Consider the following 16,486-nt stretch of genomic DNA (forward strand, 5'->3'; position numbering starts at 1 on the left):
AGGGAGGGAGGGAAAGAGAGAGAGAACACAGTAGCAGCCCATGTCTTTAGAATAACTTGTCAGGAACTTAAAGATGTTCTGTCTGGGAGACATCTTAGCCCTTGGAAATAATTGCACTAAGGTGGGGATCTACCTAACTTTTCCAGGTCTCTCCTAATTTTCAGGTGGGAAACACACATATACACGTAACAGAAAAGTCCTGTTCCTCCTAAGCGTGGAGCTTTTGCCAATAAGCAGCCCATGTCTTTAGAATAACTTGTCAGGAACTTAAAGATGTTCTGTCTGGGAGACATCTTAGCCCTTGGAAATAATTGCACTAAGGTGGGGATCTACCTAACTTTTCCAGGTCTCTCCTAATTTTCAGGTGGGAAACACACATATACACGTAACAGAAAAGTCCTGTTCCTCCTAAGCGTGGAGCTTTTGCCAATAAAGCAGAAGCAGGTGACCATGTGGCCAAGATCTAATCCAAAGCTTCAGGGCACCCCATCATTAGCCCATCCAGCAGGAAACTTCAAGAGAAATTGAAAACACATATACATCTCAGTGTGCTCAAAGTCTCATAAAATACCCAGGAAAAGAGGCTGTGACGGTTTCAATGAAAAATGTCCCCCATAGGCTCAAAGTATTAGATGACTTGACTCTAGTTGGTGGTGCTGTTTGCAGGTCCACGTGTGGCCTCCAAGAAGAAGCAGGTCATGGAGGCAGGCTTTGAGGGTAGATAGTTACACCCAGTTCCAGCTGGTCTCTCTCTGCTTCCTGCAGGTGCTTTGAAGATGTGAGGTCTCAGTTTTCCGCTCCGGCTGCCTCCTGCCGTGCCTCCCCACCATGATGGACTCTTACCTCTCTGGAACTATAAGTGAAATAAACTCCTCCTTCTATGAGTTGCCTTGGTCATGGTGTTTTATCACGGCAACCGAAAAGTAAATAATGCAGAGGCCATGGGAGTCATCTGAGCTACCAAAGTAAACACGGTGAGAGGCGCAGTCTCCCCGTTTCTCAGAGAGATGGTAGTCCACCAGCTTCCAGAATTCCTTTGCTTAGAGATGAAGCACATAGTGGTGCCTTCCTGTTAACAAACGCTCTGGGATTTGATTGTGATTGTTGGGATTTTCTTTTTCATTTTAAATCTCTGTTATAAAAACATACCCTTACTATTTCTCCCCAAAGAAATACTGGACCATATGAAATATAATCAGGTATTTCTTTAAACAAAATATAACATCAAATTGAGTATCTTTTGAGAATTTTATGGTATTTTCTAAAATAAATAAAAAACATCTTCTTTGGGAAGGCTGTCCCTCGAACTATAATCTGAGGTTGATGGACTCATAGCTTTACAAGGAAGCCCAGGGAAGAACTGTTAGAATGTTTTCCTGGCAAATGAAATAGTGTACACGGAAGTTGTTGAAACAACAGAAATAGCTATAATTTTTGTCCACATTTTTTGCATGCATTTAGAGGGCTTATTCTTAGACTCATTTGTGATTGGCCTAATGTTTCAACTTAGAAAAAATAGCTAGATTTATTAAATATGCTTTTATAGAGCCGGGCATGGTGGCACATGCCTGTAGTCCCAGCACTTGGGAGGCAGAGGCAGGCAGATCTCTGTGAGTTCAAGGCCAGCCTGGTCTACATAGTGAGTTCCAGGCCAAATGGGGCTACAGGGAGACCCTGTTTCAAAAAGACAAAGGAAAAAAAAAGATGCTTTTATAAAGCAGAGATTATTATGAGGGCCTGTGAGACAGGGTAATAAGATGCTTCAACCTCCTTCCTATAGTTTGTATTCGATTACAGACACCCAGAAACAGAGTTTACAACACATCCTGTTGCCAGTCTGAACAAATAGCAACGGATATAAAGGCAGATTTTATGTGGTAAATGAAAGGCGTACACAATGGAATCTCAGCAATAATTTTTGAAACTGTGACTATTAGGAACTACTAAAATGATTATTCTCTTTTTCCAATAGTTGTTTTCAGATACATAGGGCCCAATGATGGAAAGACTGGAATTAGTTTAAATCTTGAAGATAAAGACGAAGATCATTTGATCCATAACAATCTTTTCTTGAAAAGTGAAGCTTCGCGCAGGGGAAATGGCTCAGCTGGAAAAGTGCCTGCTGTGTAAGCATAACTGAAGTTCTGACCCCCATCATCTACGTAAAAAACCTGGGCTTGGCTCTGTGTACCTGGAACCCCAGCTCTTTGGGGAAGAGGCTGGTGGATCCCTGGGATTTCCTGGCCAGACAAGTGAGAGATAGAAGACACCTGACACTGATTGCTGAGATCCACACACATATGCACACACACGCACCTGTGCACACACACACATTCACATATATGCCACACACACATTCACATATATGCCACACACACACACACACACACACACACACACTTTAAGCTCACCATTTCCATTGTTAAACATTCACCAAGTGACTAATGCCTAGGTAGCACGGTTAAGAAGAGTGACATCACCTATCTTGACCCCAGTCTGTAATAATAGTTTATTCAATTGCTAACTTGATTTCTTGCAGCGTCGAGAGCAAATGCTATGAAATCACAAAATTTCCAACACCAACATTTCCGGGGAAATTATTTACTTATATCTAAACTCTCAGATTCTTTATGAACCATTGGGTGCACTGGGTGGTCTGTCATTCATCCCTAAGGAGAATCGTGTTCTGAGCTTCCAGCCTCCTCCAGGTACTTTGCTTACACTGCGCACAGAGGTTTGAACAACACAGTGTCTATGTTCCTCTGGCTTGCAACCTGGTCAAATGCAAAAATTAAATGGAGCCACACAGAGCAGTCCTGCTGCTCCAAGTTTCATGTAAATTGCCGTGGTTCAAATCCCTGTGGATCTTTCTCTCTTTCAAAGGATGCTGAAGGGCTCTGCTGTCTACGGGCTTTGTTTCACAGCACTGAGTCAACACACTAAGACAATCTACAAAGGCCACTCGACTTTGCTGAGCACCTGCTCTCCTACCTATCTAATGACCTTGAAAGCTGGTTATTTTATTGAAACTGTGAAATAAACAACAATCCCTCAATTAACCAGGATGAACCTAGAATGTTCTGGTTCATTTAATCTACTGCTTAACCAAGTTAAATAAAAAACCTTTTAGTTGAATACTTCCTGAAAATACATCAGAATCTTTTCTGCTCTGATAAATACGGAGAAATTAAAAAGGACAGGAGCAAATTTATTTCCTTAACAACTATTAGGGTAAGGACTCCCAACTAGTAACCCAGCATAGAACTGGAAAAATGAACAGCAGACCCCAATCTTATCTAAAGGAATATTGACAACTGATTGCTGCTAGATGAGGAACAGCTGACCCTCCTAAATCAAAGACCTCTAGATAGGCTGACTAGATTCAACAGAAGGGCAAGTAGTGGGGAATGGCTGGGGTTCTGAAAACACAGCAGACAGCAGCAGGGATATCAGAGTATAAGGGCTCTAGTAGGGGGAGGGAGGCTATAGAAGAGTGCCATCTGGGAAGTGGGTGTATAGTTGAATAAGGTGGTTTGAGATGTTCTGTGTGATATACACACACAAAAAAATCAACAAATTAAAAAAAGAGCTATATTTAAGGAGGAAGCATAAAAATTTACATCATGTTAATTAGTAGAGGTGATAAACATTACACACACAGAAAAAAAAATCGACAAATTTTAAAAAATGTATTCTATTTGAGGAGGAGGCAGGGAAATTTACATCATACTAATTAGTAGACGTGATAAACATTACCATTGAAATCTACCCGATGACTTCATAGACATACACAGGCGCCAAAGATCCAAGTGCAACCGATTTTGACAAGTAATAATCAGATATATAGAGATTAGAAATGCATGTGCAAACATCTTAATGTCAATTGCATTGAAAATGAATTTTTCTGTATGAAACTGTGTATTTTAATAATGAAATGGAGTTCTTTTTTAAAGGTTAAAACATCATTTAATTTATGTCTTATAGGGTTTATACTGAGTACAATATTGTATAACTGTATTAACTCAACTGTGAACCTAGAAACTTGCACTCACTTGTGAAAGAGATGTACTCTTGCTCTGGAGTATGTTACTGAATATGTTAAAGCTTTAGTGAAATAATAATAATGATTAAAAGAATAATTAGTAGATGTGAAAAACATTACCATTGAAATCTACCTGATGACTTTATATTCATTCTCAGATGCCAAGAGCTCAGAAAGTAACTGACTATCACTAGTAATAATCAGATATATAGAGATTAGAAATGCATGTGCAAACATCTTAATGTCAATTGCATTGAAAATGAATTTTTCTGTATGAAACTGTGTATTTTAATAATGAAATGGAGTTCTTTTTTAAAGGTTAAAACCTTATTTACCTTTATGTCTTATAGGGTTTATACTGAGTACAATATTATATAAATGTAATAATTTAACTGTAAACCTAAAAATTTACAGCCAATTCTGAAAAAGATGCATCTTAGCTCAGAAAATTGTTGTTGAATATGTCAATGCTGTTGTAATGAAATGCTTCCTCTAAGTGTGTGGTTATTAAATAATTAACAACACAACAAAAAATGACCCCTACATCTTTATGGCCTCTGACACCTGCATTATTCAGGACCTGAGATGTATTATTTGGCTCCATTGAATACTGTTTGAGGTTACCTTTGTAGCATCATAGAATTTTAGGGCTCTCAGTGAGTTCAATGTCCTAATTTCAGTCTTGAAGGAAATGAAACTCAGTGTGCTTCAGTGTACTTGGCATATAGGTTAGAGGGTAGGGTAGTAAACTGAATTAAAACTCAAGGGAACAGACCACTAAGTTAGTGTCACTAATTTTTCAAGAGATAGCAAATTATGAAACACAGCATATTGCGATGGATTCTGAAAATTGTTTTGGGAGAACTTTTTCTACCCTATTTACCTCCTTCTGATAAAACCGCAAACTCCAACAATTCTGTTTTAATGGAGACTGTGATTTTCATATGTGTGGCTATTTTGAAAATAGTGTGCACTTCAACATTAGGTTTTGAAAATCAAGTTAGTGCAAACTGCTTAGCTCTTCAGTAACACCACTGTAAGAAACCCAAATTGTCATTTCACAAATCTATAAGCTGCGCCGAGCAGCGAGACACTCAGGCATCTAACGTTGCCTGGGTGCCCTTGCTTTGTGGTGTCAAGTTGGACAGTTAGCAACAGTTGAATGTAGCTTATTTTCAAGTGGTATAATATTCGGAGCATTCAAGAGCACGCTAAGGAAAATGAATGCACACAGTGTCTACATAAATGTAAATTTATTCATAATCAAGAGCAGAATATTTTCTATGGCATTTATCAAAGCAAATATCCTTATATAGGTATTGCTGTAAAATGAAGAGTGTGTTTAAAACAAATAGGGACAATCTCATGTTTATATTCAGTTATTTCAGATGTGCTATTAAACTTAAAAAAGATTATATTTCATCAAAAACCAAAAGAAACTACTGAGTACAAATTCTAGAATAATATCAAGGTCTTTTAAAAGACCTTCATATAAAAGTGCTATTTTGCATTAAAAACCATTTTCATCCTAAGAAAACCTCTAAACTGTTGATTCTAAGAATTTATTAAGTGTCTGCTTTTCACGACAGAAGCACAATGTAAATCACAGTACAACAACAATCAAGAATATTTGGGGGTCATTTGAAGCTTCAGTTAAAAATACAAGATCTGAAGTCATACTGTGCACAGTTTTTCAAATGAATGCAGGCACCACAGGCAACAGCCTTATTAATTGAAGCATTTTGAGAAAAGCTCGCAACAATCATAGTGTTCTACAAATAATAAAAAAAATAGTTCTGATAATCTCAAAGGAGATTTAGGAAAATCTAATTCAGGTGGTTGTTCTAGCATATTCTATAATATAAACTAACTATTCAGGTCGTTAATCAATAGACTTCACAATTAGGGCACACAGGCAGTTTTCAATATCAATGCCAATACATGAGTTTTTTTTGTTTTGCTTTTTTTTTGGTGTTTTGTTGTTGTTGTTGTTGTTGTTTTATGGAGGAGGAAAGATGGATAAAGACAAAGTGGAAACTAAAGAGAGTTGGGGAGAGACAAAGTGATAGAAATAATTAGTTGACTTACTCCCAGCTTGACAAGGTATTTACTCCCAGGGGACAGGATCTGTAGCAGGTAATCCTGGGGCTTTTTGGTGCCGTTGTAGACAGCATTCCATTTTGTGGAATTCTGTGTATGATGTGAAATGTACCATATGTAGCGTTCAAGACCTCCATTTAGTTGCCTTGGTTGTTTCCACCTGGGAATGGAAGAAATGACAGCTTTATCAGAATCATTCATTCACACTGAAATTGGACCGCACTGGATTTGCAGAGTTCATTTGCATGAACTCTGATTGATGCCACTGTTGAAAAATAGCATAGAGGTGCTGGAGAGATGGCTCAGTGGTTAAGAGCACTGGCTGGGTGCTAAATTCAGTTCCCAGCACCCACATATGGGCTAACAACCGTCTGACACCCTCTTCTGGCCTCCGTGGGCATTGCATGACACAGGTGCACTTACATGCAAGCAAAACACGCATACGCATTAAAAAAAAAAGCAGCAGAAAATAATTAAAAGAAAATCACATAGAAAGCTTAACGGTGAATCATTTGTAAAAATATACATGTAATTTTCAAATGGCTAGTCAGAGTACCACAAAGAAAATGGGACACAGTTCCTGCTCTAGTTACTTATTATTTGTGTGTGTGTGTGTGTGTGTGTGTGTGTGTGTGTGTGTGCTTGCACTGGTGTCCTACTCCATGACTCTCTGCCTTAATCCCTTGAGATGGGGGACTCTCACCGAACTCCCTGTAGCTAGAACAGCTGGCCAGCAAGCCCCAGAGATCTTTTCCTTCACACCCCACAGTGCTTGTGTGACCACACTCAGATTTTCACATGGGATCTGGGGACTGGAAACAGATTTTCATGCTTGTGTAGCAAATGCTCTTATCCACTGAGCCACCTTCCCAACCTCTAGTCACTTATGATTTTAAATGGCTAGCAATATAAAACCATGGGGGCACATTTTTACCTTGAATTTAGGCTGTTGTCCAAAAACAGGGAGACACAATATCTGAGTACTGATGAGGTATGTAAGGGAGAGAAAGAGTAACACAGCACTCCTGAAAATCCCAGAAATCCAACATAGGGAGAAGATGTTCCGCAATGAGTAGACACCCAGGGGCAGAGGCTTTCGGCAGAACTTTCGGAATGAGGGACATGCTGCCCTATTGCGTGGTTTTATGTTCACATGGGGGATTTGGATGGATGGGATGAAGTGTAAAGGTCACTTCAGATGGGGGTTATGGCACATCAGGGGGTGAGAAAATAGTTGCAGAACAGACAGAAAACTCAACTGAGGGGTCTGGAGAGTTGGTTCAGCAGTTAAGAGCACTGACTGCTCTTACAGAGGACCCGCGTTGGATTCCCTGCACCCACATGTTGGCTAACAACCGTCTGTAACTCCAGTTCCAGGGGATCTGATGCCATCTTCTGACCTCCTCGGGCATTGCATGATACAGTGTACTTTCATACATGCAGGCAATATACTCATACACATTAAATAAAAACAAAAATATTTTTTAAAAGAAAACTCAACTGAGAAATACTCAGAGAAGTGGGGAAATTTTGGAGTAAGAAATGTGACTTGATTTAAGGCAATGGATGCTCAATATGGCAGTTTAGCCTCAGAACAACAAAAACTGATAATAATGCTTTTCAGCTTAAATTAATGTCATAATGTACTCAGTGTCAACTTTTATTTTATAGTTGAGAAAATTGGGACAAAAGGTAAAAATGAATAAACTCTAATTGATGGTAAGGGAAATCTATTAAATTTTAAATCAGTACCGCATACAATGAAAGATGGAAAAACCCACAAATACAAAAAAAAAAACCACTAAAATCACTACATGTGATGCTCCTCTCTTACTTCAGCTATTCAGGATTAAGGGGAAAAATGTTTTGATTGGGAGAAACGGCTCAGCAGTTATGAACACTGGCTGCTTTTGCAAAGGACTTGGGTTTGGTTCTCTGCAATCACGTGGTGGCTAACAACCACCTGTAATTCCAGTTCCAGGGGATCTGATGCCCTCTTTTGGCCTTCCCAGGCACTGCATGCACCTGGTGCATATACATACAAGCACACAAACACTCATATATATCAAATTCAACAAATAAGTCCTTTAAAAGAAGTTATAGATATGTATATATTTATATGTGCATTATTCTAATTTTTACAAATTGTTACAAAAATACACTCCACACATCAATATCTGAAAGTGGGTAAGTGGTCAGTTTTCTTTTACTGATGACTGCACAGAAGTTGTATACATGCATAGCTTGGCCTGATTACATAAAGACAAAATGGAAATTAAGGTGGCAAGCAGTAATCAAAGGTTCCTAGAACTACTAGTCTAATCATGCATTTAATCACAAGACAATTAACCTGATATCACAAGCCCTTCTGATTGAATTCACTGGGTTTCTTATGTGAACCATCATGTGCAAGAAGCAAGATTTCTACTTACTGTACATGTATAATTCTAGAATCCAGGACAGTCAACATTGGGGCATCTACTTGCTCTGGTGATAGCTCTGCCATATGTGGGATGACTCTGGAGCTGTTTATGGACCCTGCATGTGTGCATGCACCAAGTAGAAACTGGTGGGTTGTGAATACTCCTAAATCTAGGGCAGGGAGAAACAAGAATTCATTTAACAAAATGCTTTTTTTCAGACGAGCTCATTCCTCATCTATATTCTGACCTCTAAGAACTGTTAAAACAAAGCTTAACATAAGAATCAATACTATGAAAATCAATATCAATAAAATATAGGTGTTTTCTCTTTTAAATACCATGGTATATTGAAAGGGACCTGTTTCAGTCAAACTCTTGGTTTGGCTTTTTCATTTTAACAATTTGTTTTCTTGAATGTCTGTGATCAGGTAAATCATTTTCTGAGTTTAGTCTTAGTTCAAAGATTGTTAAAAATAAATGAGATATTTAAATTATTTTGAAGCCGATTTGGAGACAACTTGAGTTGCTTTTGAAATGCAAATATATAGCCTATAACAATGACTTTGAGTTTGTAATTCCTTTTGTCAGGCTCTTTTCTCCTGCCTGCCTAGTCAACAATTATTTGACCTTCAGATTCTCCCAACTGAGTGCAAATGTGTTTCTTGGTTTATAAGATGTCTCTAACACTCCCCATTACAACCCTGGCACAAACATCAGCTTTTAACTGACCCCCTGTCCCCAACAGCACTTTGTGCAAAGCTTTAGCATGACACAACCCTTGAGTGTCATTATTTGTTTACAGAACATCTATTAATGGGACACTTAAAGAGACAAAATGGTGCTTTATTTATTTACATCCTTAGTATCCAATACAGTGTCTGACACATTAGAAGCTTTGAATATATATAATTGAGTCAATGAATAAGGAATTAAGAAGGAAGGAGATGATTAAGATACAGTTGAGCTAGGTATGAAAGATGACCATGAAATGTAGACTAGTACCCAGTCTAGAGTAACCTGTCCTCTCCATGAACTTCCTTGGTAATTCACATCTGTTTACCTTTTTAGTGAACATCATGTCCCTTGCCTTAGAAAACATTCATCTATAATTCTCTAATTCATTTCTGAAATAGCCTGAATATTTCACTTTTGGAGATGCTCAGTAATCTAAAGTTTGATCAACTTTACCAAAGCTTTAAATATCATTTATACTTTTACACTACAAAAATAGGAATTTTGAGAAACATCTTTGAAATATATCACAATTTAAAACTCATATTCTTAAATCCCATTAACCTTGAAGCATTACAATTTCATGTTTAAAAGATTAATGAAATGCAACCTAATTCAGGCAAACAGATTTTGCATTATACTGATAGCAAAGTAAACCAGGAAAAAAAGCACTGATTTTCATGCAAAGTACAATCAATTGGTTAAACATGTAGGTCACCAGAAAGACAATACAATAATTTTACAGTAAATATTGTTGCCTTAGAGCAAAAAGAGGTCACCAGGAAGACACTGTTGGGGTTTTTGATTAAACCTCACTTTCTTTACAGTTTCTATCCCGGAAGTGTCTAATGATGCCACGGTGATACCAGGTACTCTCAATCATATGATCAGAGGGGCACTGCAAAGATTTGCTGAAGATGACGAGGGTACTTCTGATTGACAAGACTGCTTAGATGACAGTAGCCACCTCAACAGACGGACAAGAGTAAGAAACAGGGCGCCCTCATCTGGACAAACTTTCCATGAAGCCTATCAAGTGAAAATCTTGAAAGCTAGACTCAGGTGAAACCAGGGCAAGAGTATATTGTCGTTTACCATGATGGTTAATTTTGTCAACTCCATAAGATTAGTAAATCCCTGGGTGGTTATTGGAGCATACCTCTTTGTGTCTGTGAAGACCTTTCCAGAGCTGACTGGATCCTGAGTTATGTCTCTGAGGGTATTTCTAGAGCTGATGGGATCATGAAGCCTACCTTGACCTAGTATAAAGATTATGCTCTTCATAGATTCATAACAGAGTGGCATTTTTGAGAGAGGGTGAAAGGCAGGAAGTCAGGCATAGTTGGAATATGTACGTTACTAGGAGTCATATGCTTGTGGGTATATCTTACCGTTCTCTCTCTCTCTCTCTCTCTCTCTCTCTCTCTCTCTCTCTCTCTCTTTCTACAGAGGTCAACTTTATGTATTGTACTGAACTACTATTACTATTTTCTTTTTTATATATTATTTTTATTTTATGTGGACAAGTGTTTTGCCTACATGCATGTAAGTGGACCACATGTGTGCAATGCCTGCAGAGACCAGAAGAGGGTGTCAGATCCCCTGGAACTGGAGTTACAGATGGTTCTTAGCCACTATGTGGGTGCTGGAAACCAAACCCAGATCCTTTTCAAGAGAAGCCAGTGCTCTTAACTGCTGAGTCATCTTTCCAGCAACACCCACCCCGCTTTAAAACTGAGTCTCTCTCTAACCTGCTGCTGGATGACTTTGTTAGGGTGGATGACCAGGAAGCCCAGGGGCTTCTCTTTTCTCTGCTTCTGGAGAACTGGGAGGCATTCGTGAGCCACTACTCCAGGCTTTTTACGTGGGGTCTGGGGACCAAACTCAGGTCCTCAAGCTTGTGTGACCAGCACTTTACCAGCTGAGCCGTCTCTAGGCCCCTGCCTCTTTATAGCTTCCTTTTGCTCCATTCGGGTTGAATCTGAAGTAAACACCTCTCCTCTGTCACATGCTTCCAAGCCCAGGACATTCTGCTTAGGTATGTGGCAATAAGCAACCTTGAACTGAAACCTGTCAAACCATGAAGTAAAAGAAATCTTTCTTCCTGAACATTACTTTTTTAAAAGGTATTTTTTCCCACAGAGAAAAGTAACTATCTATTTCTTGACTTGAGATCCCTCTCAAGAGAATGGAGACCACTGAGTACCAAAGACAGATTTTCTAGCATGCTAACCACATTATCTTGTGATGTGAATGATGGCTAATTAGATTTTTTTTTAATTTGCTCAATAATGGGTAGACAAGAGCAGAGAGAGACCTCAATGCACTTACTCAGATTGCCATTATTTTTTTCTCAGAAACACAATGTCTAAAAATCTCAGAGTCTCACTAAAATAAGGGGCAACCCAATGAAGGGTTTATAAGATAAAGGAAATTCACCATTAAAAATAAGAAAATAAAACTACATATCTGAACACCAGAGAAAACTGCCAAGTACTAACACTTCAAAACAATAACAAAACAAAACAAGTTAAAATTAGGATAAAGGCAGACCAACACGCAAAATGCTCACAGTATTTTGGACGGAAGACATACGTGTGACTTTGTTCTGGGTTAGTTACATATTATTTTAACAAAATCTGCATGATATTCACACATAATGGAGCTGTAGGAAAAGGGGCCAGAGTATATCAATGTCAATATATTACTTAGGAGAATTTATGTGCAAAGCCTAGTTAACAGGTGCCCCGTGTCATGTCTGATGTCGCACTGCTCCTTTCTTCAATGACTTCAGGACTGGCTCAGCTTCCTCTGCAATCATAATCTCCCTTTTGGCAACTTCTACATCCTCAATAATGACTCATCTCTGAATTTGGCTTCACTTTAACTTCCTCAAGTGCAATGCCCTTCACCCTGTCTTCATTTATTCAGCATTCAGCACAGTTCCACTCATGACTTGTTTGTCTTCAGAATGATGTCTAGGGTTCTAAATCTCAAATCCACCCTTTGCAGACACATGCAGGTTACTGCCCACCTCGTCCACCCACTGCACGGGTGCAGCCACTGCTTTACCACCAAGCTCCAGTTTCTTAAGACCTTATCTTCAGAATATTTGCCACATTTTGATCCCTATGACATTTGATCGTGCACTATAAAGCCATGCTCTTCCTGGTACCCTTAGTTCCTCACTGAGGTGGTTGGAATGTAGAATGTCCTCCACAGACTCATTGGTTTCAGTGCTTGGTCCCAGCTGGTGTAGTCACTCTGGAAGGTTGTGAAACCTTTGGGAGGTAGAACTTTATGAGAAGAGGGTGACTAGGGGCTGGCCTTGTGGTTCTATAGCCTGGACCAGCTTCCTGACAATGGATGCAATGAAACCAGCTACCTCATAATCATGCGGCCCCAACTTCCCCACCGTTGCGGACTATATTCCTTCTTAAGCTCTAAGGCAAAATAAAACATTTTCTTCTTTGAATTGTTCTTTTCAGTTATTTTGTCATGGCAACTATTAAGGTAACCAATATAGAGAGAAATGAGGTCATTGCTGGGATAAGCCCAACATACAATTCTTTTTAAAAAGTATTGATTCTTTGAGAATTGCATACAATGTACTTTGTACTAAATGCTTTTGGATGGATGGGGGTCCATCTCTTCTGGTCAACCTATCAGGCAGGCACCTTTAAAGAAAACTGACTCTCCCTCTCCTGGCAGCTATTGATTGCCAATAGGTCCTCAGCTAGGGTTGGGACTTCCTGTTCACCTCCACTATCTGTGCTGGGATTGTCTAGCTCGTGTCTGCACAGATCTTGTGTGTGCTGTTACAAGCATTGTGTGTTCTTACACACAAATGCTCTGCTATGTATAGACCACATACTTTTCTTGTATTGATCTTCCACCTCTGGCTTGTGTACTCTCCCCATTTCTTCTTCTGTAGTGATCCATAAGTATGCTTTGGAACAGGCTTGTGAGGGGAACATTGAACAATTTTGAACTTCAAGTTAGAAAAGCCCTTGAATGCTGTAAACAGAGCTGAATGTACTATTTTGATGGGAGTTCAGAAAACTGGAATGTCAGGAGACATGTGGAGATCAGAGTTCTGGCTCATGAGGTTTCAGAGGGGAGCCAGGACTCTGTCAGACTAGCTGTACTCTGTCCTGAGAGTTTGAATGAGGCTGACTTCAAAATAATAAATTAATTTATTCAGCAGAGGAATGCTCAAGACAGGAGAGCATTCAGGCTGTGCCATGGTTATGACTCACTGCTGCTAATCCAGATTTAGAATGATAGCAGCAGCTGGGCCAGAAGGGTGTGAAAAACGCAGTTTGGTAAGGAAAGCAGGAATGTAGGGAAGGTTACATGGTGGAAAATAATGGTGCAGAGAAAGAAGCTGCAATTGTTAAAGAGATGGGCGCCATTAAGGAGGTATCTCCCATTTTGCACTGAGACAATAGGGCAAGATTCTCCAAGGTAAAGATTCCACAGTTGAAGGCTTTTGCTTGTGAAGACACAAATTCATTGGAAAGGAGATGGCCCAACTGGAAAATGCCAAGGACTGGCTTTCTACTCCAAAACAGCCCAGGGAAGTTTCCTCAGGGCCAGATTACAGAGACTATTATACCTGTGGTCCAAGGGGACCAGGCTACATCTCAAGCTGGCAGCAGAATTTGGCCACATCATCCATGTGACACTGGATTTTGTGTATATGAAAGACTCTTGAATGATGGAATCATGGAGGCTTACACCAAGGTTCCAGAAAGCACCCAAGGCCAGACAATATGAGGCAGGTCAGATTCCCTAGAAGGAGCCCTGAGAAAGCACTGCATTGGCTAGGTAGGCTAGGTAGGAGAACTCTACTCTGCAGTGGAGACCTCAGAATGTTAGAGATACCAGGGCCATGGGATGTTCACCTAGGAATACAGCAAGCACAGAGCAGACTGGCCCAAGAGAAAGGTCACATAGCAGAAGAGCTGTAGGGGGTGGGGCTTTCCAAGTCCACTGGAATCTAGACAAATCCCTAGTAAGCCTCAGATCCCAGACAGGGAGCTGCAGGGTTTGGTGTTTCCCTTACTGGGTATCATAGATAAGAGACTACCTTGAGTCCTAGAGTCTCAGAAGAGACTTTGAACTTTGTGCTTTTGAACAGTCTGTTAAAACTATGGTGACTTTTGAAGTTAGAATTAATACACTTTCCATTGTAAGACAGCCATGAGGCTGTGGGGCCAGGGGTGGATTGTTCTAGCTTGCATGGGAAGTATCCTCCATTGTGTTTGAACACTTAGTTCCAAATTGGTGGTGCTGCTTTATGAGGTACGTCCTTGCTGGAGAAAGTGGGTCATTAGTGAGTGGGACTAATAATCTGGCCCATCTTCTTGTCTATTCTCTGCTTCTTAACTATGGTTGCAATGTGACCAGCTGTCTCACAGTCATGATACCATACCTTCCCTGCCATGGTGGACTGAATGTCTTCTTAACCTAAAAGGCAAAATAAATCCTCTCTTGAGTGGTTTCTTGCCAGGTATTTTATCACAGAAACAGGGACACAAGAAAACATTCATCTTTCCACGTCTGCTGTCGAATGTTGTGTCACTCCAACATGCCCACTGTCTTGAGTCTTAGCTCTGAATAACTCTTATCTTATATGTGACATCCTTCTCACAGCACTCATATCACCAGAAGGCGTTTCAGACTCAACATGATAAAAGAGCTTGCTATGATTTTTTTATTTCCCTATTTGAACTGGGCTTTTGGAACTCCTCAACAATAACTGTCTAATTCCATTGTTATATTGATCAATGATTTTCTTTCATGAGATCCTCTGATCCAATCTCTCTCAGTCATTCAATCCTAAATTCCCCTGAATTAAGTTACAATTCTATATCTTACCGATAAGATAAAGCAGCTATCATGTGCAGAGTGGAGTGTTGCTTGATAGGAAGCATAAAGAACAAGGGAAACCTTCTGTACACTGGCTGAGGAACCGAGAGGAGACATTTGGGAACAAAGGCAGTGGGTAATCCTCCACTTCACAGTTCATATTCCCTACAGTGCTGAAGAGAGACAGAAGGAAGAAGAAAGAAATGTCCTGTTGGAGGCAGAGGACCTTGTTTCCAACATGGGGTCCCTTGCAGAACCAAGAATCAAGCAGAGGAAATGGCCACAGTGTCTGTAGGCACGGAGGTCTCCAGGGAACCTTCAAACATGTCCCGAGTGTAACACAGATGCAATGGAGATGGACAGGCAGCCATACTGCATCTAAGGGGTTGTCTCCACCAGGGGTCTCTTTGCATGGAGGAAAGGGAGACCATAGATGGCCACGTTCTGAGTGAAGAGGACCTGAGTATGAACACAGGCATCGTCACATCACGGAAGAAAAGGGGACCCGAGTATGAACACAGGCATCGTCACATCATCACGGGAGGAAAGGGGAGTCTACCAGGGGTCCCTTTGCATGGAGGAAAGGGGGACCATAGATGGCCATGTTCTGAGTGAAGAGGACCCGAGTATGAACACAGGCATCGTCACATCATCACGGGAGGAAAGGGGACCTCAAAGTTATAGTGATTCATTGACTTCTAAGTAAACTGTTTGGGGGATGAAGTCAGATACTAAGTTGTGTTACAGAAAGAACCATAAATGTGCACAATGACTGGGCCAGACTGTGTGTATATGTGTGCTGAAGACAGAGTCACAAATGGTACATGCTCAACCCCAACTCAACCCAAGAGACCACATGACTAAGATTTTTAAGTTTGTACAGAATTTAATTTTTTTCCAGTTTTACTTTCAGCTAATTCACAAAAGAGAATACCTTCCTAGATCATGTTTCTCTCTTGGGGAATCTGCTGTGTTGTTGCTACAACACGAACTGGGGACTTTGATTCAGAAAAATCTGAAAACAATAAACTCAGGAGCACAAAGAAAGCTAATCTGATTAAACAGCTTTTTACTTCCAAGTCATCTGCTCTGTCTTCCCCAAAGTGGATTATTCTTAGATTATTTCCTTAAGAGGATAAAGAACCCCAGAACTCTTTGAATAATGAAGCTAGAGGAAGAAAGGGTGGGGACGAGAAGAGGGAGGATGGAGAGGAAGAGTGAGGTGGTGGGAGAGGACAGAGAGGAGGGAGAGAGGAGAGAGAGGGAGAAGAGGAGGGTGAGGAAGTGGGGAGGGAGAGGGAGGAGGAGAGGGGGA

The 16,486-nt window shown here is 40.2% G+C and overlaps 1 protein-coding gene across 1 annotated transcript in view; it reads right to left on the bottom strand.

The window, feature by feature from the left end:
* Positions 1 to 16,486, bottom strand: part of Ush2a (usherin) — an 828,188-nt gene that overhangs the window by 400,051 nt on the left and 411,651 nt on the right. Inside the window, 2 exon segments of the mRNA XM_008834819.2 lie at positions 6,131 to 6,302; positions 8,575 to 8,734. Of these exon segments, the coding sequence (XP_008833041.1) occupies positions 6,131 to 6,302; positions 8,575 to 8,734 (332 nt within the window).

This window comes from Nannospalax galili, unplaced genomic scaffold, assembly GCF_000622305.1.
Source record: "Nannospalax galili isolate Female #2095 unplaced genomic scaffold, S.galili_v1.0 scaffold657, whole genome shotgun sequence".
NCBI lineage: Eukaryota > Metazoa > Chordata > Mammalia > Rodentia > Spalacidae > Nannospalax > Nannospalax galili.